Raw genomic sequence first — 11,851 nt, 5'->3', positions numbered from 1 at the left:
ATCAATCAGGGCAATCGATTCCCTGTTTGCAGTAAAGTCGCGTGTGCAGAATCGGCACCTTTCCCTAGACCGGTGTCGGCAGACGTCTGCCCTCGGCCTCTCGCCGCCGTTAAAAGCGCGCTTGGGCGGCGTCCAAGGTGAGCATTTCTCTAATGACCAGACCATATTCATTAACACCTCTCGTGGCCGTGACACGGTGTGAAACGGTACCACATGAGCCACATAAAGGACTTTTTCCGCCACACTCCTCCAGTCCAAGGGCCAGACAGCGCGGGGGCAGTACAGGAACTGCCCCGCGCGCCCCCAGAGACGAAGGCGCGCTGGTCACTTCTTCCTGTGTCATAAACGAAGATTTATACAGTAGCACCCATTGCCAGGCCGGGGACATGAAGAGTTTTGTTGACTTTCTGTTCTTTTTTTCCCCCCTCCCCTTTTGTACATACCAGTGAGCCTAGATCATTTTAAGTGTTGGGAAAAGGCATAAAAATTCTGACAGAGTGGTGCCTGTTAAATGATCTTTAACCGTGTTATACATGTACACATCACTGGTACTTAAAGTGTCCGACGTTGGGCAAACACAAATGAAAAAATCCAGACGTTTCTTTTTTTTTTTTAAAGACGTTCTGTTTATCATCCACCACTGAAAACAGCTTTGTGTAAACAAACTCCATAACCTTCCTCATACTAAAAGAAAACACAAACACACATATTCCCCCCCTCATACTATCAATCCTAAATGGCAGGTTGATATGACATATTTTGCCCCGCCATCTCTCAGGGCAAGCTTTATGGCTCCAATGTCAATTAGCTTTGCTCTAATGAGGGCTGAGGTTCTTCTGTGAGGGTGTCAGTGATGGGGGCGGGAGGGCACGGGGGAGTCGCTGGTGATTGTAGGTGAGTGTACCTCCAACAAAAGAGCCAAATTTTAATGTCTGTAGTCTTTCAGGCTGAGTGAAGTGGACCCCGGCCAGGGGCCGCAGCACATAAAAAGGGGGAACTGGGCTTTCATGTCTTCCAGAGCACATTGTACACACTTCATATCTCACTCGGCCCCAGTCTCTCTCTCTCTCTCTCTCTCTCTCTCTCTCTCTCTCTCTAGAGGCCTCTTAGAGAAATGAACACGTCTGGATCACATTAGGGCTTACTTTCTTTCATCTGCGCAACCTATGGTCCCAGGAGATTTGTCACAAAGGGGCACAAGATGACAGAAACACAAGACACACCAGGATGAAAATCAACATGTGTATTACCAAATTGTGGGTGACACTGACCCATAATGACTTCAGAGCACTCACTTGATACAAACATCTGAATCATTTAAGTCTTTACATCTTTACAAAACTGACAACAGATTATTGCAGAGGCTTTTTATAGAGCAGAGCATATATGGCTCAAAATTAATAAATAAGGAGATTATTCGAACACCGTAGTCTTCTCATCTCCAGGGACTTCACAATGTACATTCAAGGAGTGCATGTCATTATTCTCTGGATAGGAGGAAGCGTCAACACTAGATGCTATTTCCCAGCTTTCTTTGCCTATAGAAAATACAACAACAACAACTTATTTGTTAACATTCACACACAAACACAATGGAATAACTCTTAATAGTCTGAAGGTTCTAAATGAGATGTGCATCGGTAGTATCCATCCAATCGACACAAATGGGCAGTTTTTATTGAGTAAGTGACCATCTTTTCGGCCAAGGTTTATGAATGATTCTATCCATGCATCAAATTAATAATTTAAGCAAAGCGAGAGTAGTGCAAATGTATGCTACACCTCTGTAAAGACCAACCACGCCCCTCAACGGTAGAGTTCATGCTGACAACTGCGGTGTAATGAACACAGTGTACAGGGCTAGTGACTGTAGGGAGCTTACCGCTGATGTGAAGCATGTCTTCAGCGCTTGAAACTCTTTCGCGCAGAAGTCTTTATGCAACTCCTGTTTGCCCACGGTCGTCGCTGTCACACACTTGCCATATGCAGTTGCCTGCGTTGCCAACAAAAAACATATGAGGAATCGAATATAAACCACACCACGCGTATTCAAGCCAAAGTTTCGGAGAATGCCAGTGTTACCTCAGGTGCACATTGCGCCAGCAGTTCTGGGAAAAGCTTCATTCGGTCTCGGCTGCGCTTCCAAGCATTTGTCCCTGACATCTCGAGACCGGTTTAATAACCAACTGCGGGACACGATTGTCTAGTATTCCCGACGACACCAATATAATTACTACTAAGGACTGGATACGGTTACACTGAATGAATAGCCTACAATTTAGTTCGCAAACCTGTCATTCCGGTAATTTTTTTTAGAGATGTTCACCCTTGTTATGATTCATGCGAGGCGCCATATTGGACATGTGACCAATGAACTTGTAGACGCAGCTTTAATATCCAAGTATGATTCGTCGAGGACATGTATATACGCAAATGCAATACACCAATGAGAATATAGGAAGACCCAATCTGGTCAATCTTGTTGGTTAGTGTAATATAGGTTCCGCCTCCTTCGACTATGGGAAACACATACGGAATTTGAGAATGCTAAATCATGGCAACCTTGATAGAGCGGCTTGCTTTTCTTCAGAAAGTATGTACCTTTTCTCTTTGCATTAGATTGAGTTATACGTTTATGATATGAACTGTTTGATTTCCGACACGTTTGATAAATAATATAACCGAATTTCCATTTTGTTGAGGTGTACAGTGTTAGCTTGCTATCAAGAGAAAGCCAGCCCATCATTACACTGTATGTTGTTTTTAAACAGAACTCGTTCACGTTATAACCTTTTTTTCCCTGTTTGTGTGTTCTGATTTTTGTGCGTTGGCAACTGCCGTGCTTGTTCTGTTGTTCGGAATATGGATATTTTATATTTTACAGGTCAGTGGATATGATTAGTCACCAGACTGATGTCTGGTCAATGTGTTTTTTTTTTAGGTCCCAACCTTAATGAAGGCTACGTCTGATGACGAGACACCTTGTCCTGGCTACCTTTTTGAAGAAATTGGAAGTATCCTTCAAGCATGCCAAGTCTGTTTTCACTCTGGTTTTAATCAGTAAATGGTCTAGATGGCTACTCAATCACAGTGATTCAATTCTCTGTTAGATGGTCCAGTTGATAAATCAGAAGATAAACACTGTCACGGTAATACCCTTTACTCATTGACACTGCAGAAATCTCCCATGAGTCTGTGGGCTACTGCCAGTGTCTGTTGGAGTACCTGCTGGAGAGGCTCCAGGTGCAGTCTTGTCAGGTGAAAATCAAGGTGAGTTTGCCGACACGCACTGGTTTGGACCCCAGAATAGGCTCAAACCAATGACTGTATATTGAGCCATTGGGTTCAACACTTCTGCTCTCCATCATAATTCATGGTTCTGGGCCAATGGTCTGAATGATATGGGGAAAAGTCGAGAAAGAAGGTGGATATGTGTGACAGTTCATTTGACAATTGCATACATTTTAGTCATTAGTATAAATACTGTTATACAAAGCCAACTTGCTGTATTGTAGATACATGTGTGTCAGTTTGTGTGCTCCTCGACTGTCCGACTCCAAACCCTGCCCTTGTTATGGCCACCGGGTCCGCCATTGGAGTTACATTACCTGTGCAACACTCACCTGTGCAACACTCACCTGTCCAGGTCCTGAAGATCTTGCTGCACCTGTGCGGTCATGGCCCTCCTCACCTGCTGACCGAGCTGCGACGCAATGCCACCTTCATCCAGGAGGTGATCGGTGAGTGCCACTCAGCAGACAGCACGTGATATTTAAATGTGGGGTTTGGTGGTAGACTTGGTTACGCCCTGCAGCTCAGGCTGGAAACCTGCACATTTATCTCTCCTGCTTCCTTCCCACGTTTGCTTGTACCAAAAGATTGAGTTTAGTCTGGTGATGATAGCCAGGCTAGGCGTTTGGTGTATCGGCTGTGCTTTGCAGCAGCTAGCCCGTTTGTAGTGTACAAAATGTGTGTCCAGTGTCTACTGACTCAGGCCTGTCTGTTGTGTTGCCTAAAAGCCAGAGGATGTGGGAAGAGGCCATGTAATGGCCGCTGTTGTGTTGTGTTCACTGACCCCTGAGTGCCTGCTCTATGCTGTTCTGTCTCTGCAGCATACAGTGGACCTCCCGATCCCATCCATGGAAACGCTCCTTATCAGAAAGCTCGAGCTGCAGCTCAGGTTGAGTACAGATTCCCGTAAAAGTGTGTGTGTGTGTGTGTGTGTGTCTGTATACTAGAGGCAAGGCTTTGAAAATCGTTAGGTTGATATTTTGTGACATTTCTGGTCGTGGTACCATATTGTTGTTGTGATACCAAATATTGATGCATTTCAGGAAGGTTAAGACACCTCCATGTTTGGGGTCGACTGCATGCATTGTTGCATCTCAGTTCGGTGAAACTGAAACCACAACCCTGTTTGTTTTTTGTAGTAGTTTTACTTATTTGGTTACAGTTCAGTTTCAGTTATTACACAGATATTATGATGTATCATATAGTTCATCATAGTATCAAGGTCAGTGAATTGCAATGCTATAATTATTGTGGGCAACGTATTGTGATTACAATCCTACCACGTGCACACACTTAATACACCATGTAAATAGTCTCTGGGTCACATCTTTTTTTGTGTCACATAAACCCACAGCCCTTTTGCGCCAGCTGGTGCTTTGTGCCTTAACAGTGTCCCTTCTAATAGTGTGTGTGTATTTATGGGTTTGGCTTGTATGGATTTGGTTACTCCTAATAGCGTGTGTGTGTGTGTGTATTTACGAGTTTGGTTTCTCCTAATAGTGTGTGTGTATTTATGGGGTTGGTTTGCTCTTGTTTTGCTGCGCAGGAGCTGGCCAGTTTGCTGTTTACAGATTCAGTGTCCCCAGAGTCCGCCGTGTCCCCCTGCCGAGTGGCCACCACAACCACAGGTGAGGTCAGCCTCAGTTTATTAGAGTGGTAGAATAGAACAGAATAGAACAGAACAGAATAGAACGTAATAGAACAGAGAGAATAGAATAGAATAGGTTTTTATTGTCACAGATACAATGGAATTTAAAGTGAAATTTAAATTTAAAGTCAGTGAATCATTTATGAGTGTATAAAAAGAATAAATAGAAACATATATAAAATAGCATTAGCAGCATGCCTAAACACACACAGTCATACACACACCCAAAACAGTATGAACACACAGTTATTGCATAAAAACAGTATGAACATACACCTACATACAGTACATGCATACTCTCTGTCATTGCACTGATCTATTTCACAACAGACTCCATATTGCACCTTATTGCTCTGCATACAGGTGCTGACATGAGTGTGATGTCACAGGCCACGTACATCAGTACCGTCATTGGTAACTGACAAGCATTGGATTAAGAGATGGATTCATATTCACTCGCAGACCTCCATCATAATAGCACTTCTTGCAAAGCAGATAACTCAATGGCACTGACTTTTGCGAGAGCATGAGCGGCCCAGCTGTGTTATGTTTGCTGATGGCCGAAGGGGCCTCCCGTAATCTGCCTTAGCCTACCGTCTGCATCATCTGATGTGGGTCTGCTGACCGCTGTGCTTGTGGACTTATGATTCCAATTACTTCCTGTTTTAGCCGGGCTATTCGATTAGCTCAGGACCTCTTTGTCTCGCTAAGGCAATTTGTTTTTGGCATTTCCAAAATCATCCAATCTTTATTTCCGATACCCCTACCCCCCCTCCCTCCCAACCCCTCCCTCCCCAACCCCACCCCCCTGAAGGAATGGGTTCCAATTCATCTCCGCGGTCTGGCATGCAGGGTTTCGGCTACAGCCCGGGAAAGTCATCTGGTAAGCACTTACACTTCCATCAAGTCGTCCAGCGGTACATTGGATTAGCTTTATGTGACTGTATAAACTTTGTAGATAGTAGACTTTCGCAATCGCATTACGATGCTAGTGCCATGATTTGCACATCGGATTAGGTTTATGTGATTGTATTTAAACTTTGTAGATAATAGACTTTTCGCAGTCGTGTAACGGCGTTATTGCCGTGATTTGATTTGGTTTCCCTCGGTTGTGCGCATATGGTCTTTCCGAGACAACAAGTTTGGTGCCAATAAGGTTTTTTGCGCAGTGTCCAAATTTGACTTCCTGTTCCTGTCAGGCGGCGGCGGCGGCACCTTCCTGGACAAGATCCAGAAGGCGGCTGAAGTGATGGCCAGTGCCGTCCTGCCCCCCTCCGAGCAGCCGGGCATCCGCCTGCAGGAGAACCACTACCGCGCGGTGGTGGCGCCCTCTGGTGTGGTGGAAGTGGCAGTGCCAGCGTGTGCCTACAGCATGCCCGCTCACAGCCACAGAGGTGAGACACACACACACACACACACACACACACACACAGTGCACTCTCTCTCTGTCACTCACGCTCTCACACACACACAAGCACACACACAGACACTGTGCTCTCTCTCTCTCTGTCTGTCTCTTTCTCTCTCACTCACTCACTCACTCACACACACCTTTCCCTCTCTCTCTCGCACATACTCTCTCTCTCTCTCTCTTTTTGTCTCACACTTACGGGCTTTTCTCTACAACACACACATACACATACACACACACACACACACACACACACACACAAACACAGTGCACTCTCTCTCTGTCACTCTCTCTCACACACACACACACAGTACACTCTCTGTCTTACTCACTCGCTCACATACACAGTGCACTCTTTCTCACACACACACACACACACTTACACACACACTTACACACACTTTTCCCTCTCTCACACACACACTCCCTCTCTCTCTTTTTGTCTCACACTTACGGGCTTTTCTCTACAACACACACACACACACACACACACACACACACACACACACACACACACACACACACACACACACACACACATACACACACACACCCCAATGTCTCCCTCTCTTGACTGGCGTGTGCCTGGTCTTTCTTCAGCGGCGCTCCGGTGCCCGGGCCAGGTGGGCGGCGGCTGGGAGGAGAACGACAGCGGCCACAGCTCCTCCCACAACTCCTCCCAGGAGAACGCCGGCGCCAGCCGCGCCTCGCTGGACGCCAGCAGCAAGTCAGGCGGCACCACCGACAGCCAATCAGCCGCCAGCCGAGAGAGCGGCGACCTATCAGAACGGTGGGTGGGCGGGTCACTGGTGGGTGTCTCACTCTTGATTGGTCTGCCTCATGCCACTCTCACTCGTGGCATATTGCTGAGTTATAACGTTTGTGAAATGTTAGTGTAACGTTTGTGTAATGTCACCAGTGGACTTAAAATAAGTGAATGAAGTCCACTAAATGTTTCATGTCTGATGAAGGGTTAACGCCTGTAACATAAAAAAGTAAAATTCTATTTGGAGCCCATGATGTAGCAGACTTCTTTCACTTATTTTATGCCCAGTTCGTCCAACACAGGTATGGACATGAGAAATAGGGTTGAAATGCATGCGCTGGCTGTAAATATTGTGCTTTCATACAACACGTTCATGCCAAGACATGCCTGCCAACTCGTGTGCTTGATTGACTGATTGATGGGAGTGATGTCTGTCCAACAGTGTGGAGGCGATTCAGCTGGGCGACTGTGGCCAGGAGGTGGCGCTCATCAGCAGTCTGACGGAGGGCTCCAAAGTCTTCCTGTCCCGAGAGGAGAGCCAACACTTCATCAAAGAGTCAGTGTCCCGGTCACTCGTCCGTCCGTCTGCTCCGCTCCGCACTGCTCTCTCAGCCTGTTTGTGTGTGTGTTGTCTGCTGTTATCTCCCCCCGTCCTGATCGCCTGATGGTTTTTGTCTGAATGGCCTCTGGACTACAATGAGAAACTGAGGCAGACAATGTGAAGAGAAATCGATGTGTGTGCTTAAGCACAGTGGTCAGCCATTGCCTATTGGCTCCATATATTTCACCCTGTCCCTTTTCAGGTTTCCTCTTTGTTGTTAGACGACCTCTGTAGTGTGTTTAGTGCTGTCTTTAGGAGGCCCTTTTTCTCTGCTTGGATCATTCTTAGTCTGAGGAAGGGCCGTAAGAACCTGAAACGTAACGGAAAAATGAAAAAGGAGCTGTATTGGGAGCTCTCTGCTGTGCAGATTTTTACGTTGTCTTTGAACTGATTTGAATTCTGGATGTGCGTGATTAAACTTTGTTTTTGCATCATTCTCTCGGTCGCTGATGTGTCTCACCTGTCCCCTTCCTCAGGTGTTCTATTCTGAACTGTGAGGTGGTGGTGGAGCTTCTCTCCAGGAGACTTCAGGAGTCCACACAGACGGTTCAAATGGTAAGTAATGCGCTACACTCTACACACACTACACTCACTGTGCCCTAGAACCCAGCATTAATCCCCATGGACCAGTCCTCAGCAGGGCTGCTTGCTTTGGGGAACATATCTCATGTTTTTGACAAATATTGCAATTGAGGTTTGCGATATGATTTTTGAATGCCAGCTCTGTAGCACTAACTTTAGCACCCACTGCTACCCCATACCCTGGTACCCACTGCTAAGGCTAATCTGTGCACATTTACGCATGTTGAAGATAGGACACCCCCCGCATGCCACATTGATGACACAATTCATGTCACATGCGGTGTGCGCGGGACACAGATGCCGGAATATATTCGAGCCCTTAGAGCCCAAAATACAGTTTCTTTTCAAACACCAATTCCCTGTGTTTAGCCAGAGCTGTTAGAGTATGGTGATTATTTATCGTCATTTTGCGAGCAAAGGGCTGATGTATGTTGAAAAGGCTTTGTGTTTTTGTGTTTTTAATAGAACTCTTGAAAAGTTTAAAGACCTTCATCATGTGGGTTGTATTGAAGCTGTTGCCTGTCATTGAGCTAATTTTAAGTGCACTTCCCTCCCTGTCCACCAGAGGGCGATGTGTGCCTTGGCATGCCTCATGTCCTCAGACCTGCTGTCACTGGAGCAGATCTACAGTGTCACCCACAAGCGCCTGGCCCAGCTCAGTCAAGGAACACCTGGGCCCGTCACCAACAAAGCCACCAAGGTCCGACAGAACCTTACACAGAATTGATTGATATTATTATGCGTTTTTGGACCTGTCTTCTCTGTTTTTGACTGATGCCTTTGACACAGTTAGCACAAATACTGTAGCGTGAACATAATATAAAACGAGGATAAATCTGCTCAATGCTCAGTTATGCATGTTGTTGCTAGCTTGTCTTTTAACCCTTTCACAATGTAGATATTAGATTCCCAGGCAAATTGACTGGTTAAGAGGAGCCTTCTGTTTAATAATTACATGGGTATTTTGTACCAGTTATCAGTAATGATATTAAGAATGAACTTTGACCCTTCACAGCTCCTGAGGCAGTTTGAGGCTCTCTTGGCAGGTCAGGTACGACACAGCCTGCCGTCCTCAACCTCGAGCAGCCCCAGCCTCACTGCCCAGTCGCCGCTTCCCAAACCCCCCCTTGCCGACAGCGTCCTGCACCCCGGTCCCGTCACAGGGTCCCCCACCACCTCCAACCCTCACCAGGAGCCAGGACCGCTTGTGGAACCAGAACCAGACCCAGAACCAGAACCACCAACTGGGCCTTCCAGGAGCCCTCGCAGTGATCAGAACCAGATGGAGGACTTGGGGAGAGGGCCACTCGACCCGACTGAGGGGCCCCAGGAAAGCCCTCCAGAGTCGGGGAACACGGAGCTGGAGTCCAGGCTGGAGGGGTCAGAGCCAGAGCCAGGCCCTGGTGGTGGGGAGAGGGGGGCTTGTGAGGTCCTGCCCCCCCTCTCCCCTTCACCTGCTCTGGGTAGACTGTCTCTGTTTAGTGGAATGGAGTTGGTCAACCGAGCAAGGCCTCCTTCACAGCTCCCGGAGACGGCCTCTGTTGACATGGAACTGTCGGTTGCCGCGACAACGGAGAACCCGTCGGCGGTGGAGATGGAGGAGGCGGAACCGGAACTCGAATCAGAATTCGTTCCGTCTCAGCATTCCTATTCAGACAGAGACACGAGTATTGTCCAAGCTAGCGGAGGAGACCTTAGACAGCAAGTGTCTGCTTTCTCCTTCCTCAACGTATGATCCTTACCTTACCTTACCAACGCATCACCCATTTTACCACCGAGTGTGTAAATAGTATTGAAGTGAGATTCCTATTCTTTGGTACCTACAGCCTGCTTGGCCTCTGCGGAGGAGAGGCAGCATAGACGCCGAACACTAAAGCAACTAACCCGATTTTGCACTGGTTACACCTTTTTTAAACAATGCTGCTAGTCATTTCTTGGAACTTTGATGGTTCATTTTGATATTTTTGTTATTTTTGTTGTTTTATTTTTTTTTTCCAAAATGTTATCTTTATCAAAAATGTTATCAGGTGCAATTTTATTCAGGTTAGAGGTATGTTATGTTTGTCTTGCCCTTTATTCTCAGGGTACCCAGAGATTGAGTTTCCTGTCTTCCTGCGTTATTCACAGATCCTTTAACAGCTGTTCACTCTGTTTTCACAGGTGCAATATGAAGGTTTTTTTGTGCCGCCTCCAAAACATAATGTTGTGATAGTTAAATTGCAGAAGCATAAGTAAAAGACAGTGTTCAAATTGTTCTATTTAATCTGTATTTTGATTATGCTGCTGTCTATTTTTAGTGCATTTTTCATAATCATAAAGAAAATATTTGTAATTCATAACTAAAATACTTAAGAGACTAACACATCAGGTATCAAGTCATTTGAAATACAGCTCTGGAAACAATGAAGAGACCATATTTCTGATGTCATCATATGGTTACTGATTAACATTCAAATGAGTTGACGGTCATATTCAAATTTGCAGTATTATTTATAGTATATTATATAATGTTTCAATGTTCTCAACGAGACAATATATCATGTACAACCATTTCTGTGACCGGCATAAAAACTTCATATTGCACCTTTTTAACACCGATGGCCACTAGAAGTCTTAAAGCCCTTTCATTTCATCCAAGGCTGCAAAGGGAAATGTGAGTGAAAAGGATTTGCCTCGGGACAGACGAGTAAAGTGGTGTGTGTGTGTGTGTGTGTGTGTGCGCGACTCCTAAATAATTGTAAGGCATGGCTTTCATTCCCTTCCTGTCCATTCTCCTGCAGCTACCTCTGTTGGCTGAGCGGTTCTTGCATGTCTTTAAATGGTGTCCACGCCACACTCAGGTGGTTTAGTGCACACAGTAGGTATCAGACATAGATATATATATATATCTATGGGTATCAGAAAGCTAGATGCCGCCATGTTTACTGTAGCAGTGCAGCCAGATGACGCCATCAAAGGTGAAGTGCAGGCTTCCACGGAGCTCACTGCGGTATCTAGCTTTCTAAAATGTTATGGTTTAGTGCAATATCACATGAGTGCATCTGGCTGTTTTCAGTGTGGTTGGGGGGGTTGGTGTGCACGTGGTTAGGTTCACGTACTTACTTTCAAGTCTTCCGTTATCTTATACTTGCGCACAAGCTGCAACTCGCAGTTGGTTAATTCACCTTGTTCCAACTTACAGATGAGGCCTGTGTTTTAAAGTGTGTGTGTATGTGTGTGTGTGTGTGTGTGTGATCTTCCTTGATGCATGGCAAAAGCCCAAACTGTAAGCACCACGTCAGCTTACCAGGCAAGAAGGTTCTAATGACGGAATAGATAGCCTCAATAATGAAGTCTCTAAATGTGACTGTTTGTCTGTGTTTGTGTGCTTCTCCCAGAACAGATGTGATGGTTTCCTGTGTGTTTGAAGTGTTGTGTTCAATGACAAACAGTATGTTCATGAAACTGATTGAGGCTTTACCCACTTCAGCAAAAACCATGCGTTCACATCTGTAAACCAGAAAAACTTAACCTCACTGTGTCATTAAACAAGTCAGAGAAGGTGGAAAGCTT

At 45.8% G+C, this 11,851-nt stretch overlaps 2 protein-coding genes across 2 annotated transcripts; one reads left to right on the top strand and one right to left on the bottom strand.

Moving 5' to 3' along the window:
- Positions 1 to 1,228: 1,228 nt before the first annotated feature.
- Positions 1,229 to 2,372, bottom strand: ndufaf8 (NADH:ubiquinone oxidoreductase complex assembly factor 8). Its single transcript, XM_062526264.1, has 3 exons — positions 2,083 to 2,372; positions 1,883 to 1,993; positions 1,229 to 1,538 (listed from the first exon to the last, which is right to left on the bottom strand). Exons 1-3 carry the CDS (start codon positions 2,161 to 2,163, stop codon positions 1,518 to 1,520), a joined length of 213 nt encoding a protein of 70 aa, XP_062382248.1. The 5' UTR covers positions 2,164 to 2,372; the 3' UTR covers positions 1,229 to 1,517.
- A 134-nt stretch (positions 2,373 to 2,506) lies between these two features.
- Positions 2,507 to 11,847, top strand: tepsin (TEPSIN adaptor related protein complex 4 accessory protein). Its single transcript, XM_062525957.1, has 13 exons — positions 2,507 to 2,593; positions 2,942 to 3,014; positions 3,179 to 3,270; positions 3,647 to 3,740; positions 4,113 to 4,180; positions 4,838 to 4,919; positions 5,754 to 5,822; positions 6,139 to 6,333; positions 6,951 to 7,140; positions 7,559 to 7,672; positions 8,194 to 8,272; positions 8,865 to 8,999; positions 9,315 to 11,847. The coding sequence occupies exons 1-13, from the start codon at positions 2,555 to 2,557 to the stop codon at positions 10,032 to 10,034; spliced, it is 1,950 nt and encodes a 649-aa protein (XP_062381941.1). The 5' UTR covers positions 2,507 to 2,554; the 3' UTR covers positions 10,035 to 11,847.
- The last annotated feature ends 4 nt before the right edge of the window (positions 11,848 to 11,851 follow it).

The sequence above is a fragment of the Sardina pilchardus genome, chromosome 22, assembly GCF_963854185.1.
Source record: "Sardina pilchardus chromosome 22, fSarPil1.1, whole genome shotgun sequence".
In the NCBI taxonomy this organism is placed as follows: Eukaryota; Metazoa; Chordata; class Actinopteri; order Clupeiformes; family Clupeidae; genus Sardina; species Sardina pilchardus.
The sequence above is the reverse complement of the archived record's forward strand: the minus strand, read 5'-3'. Positions and strand labels throughout refer to the sequence as shown.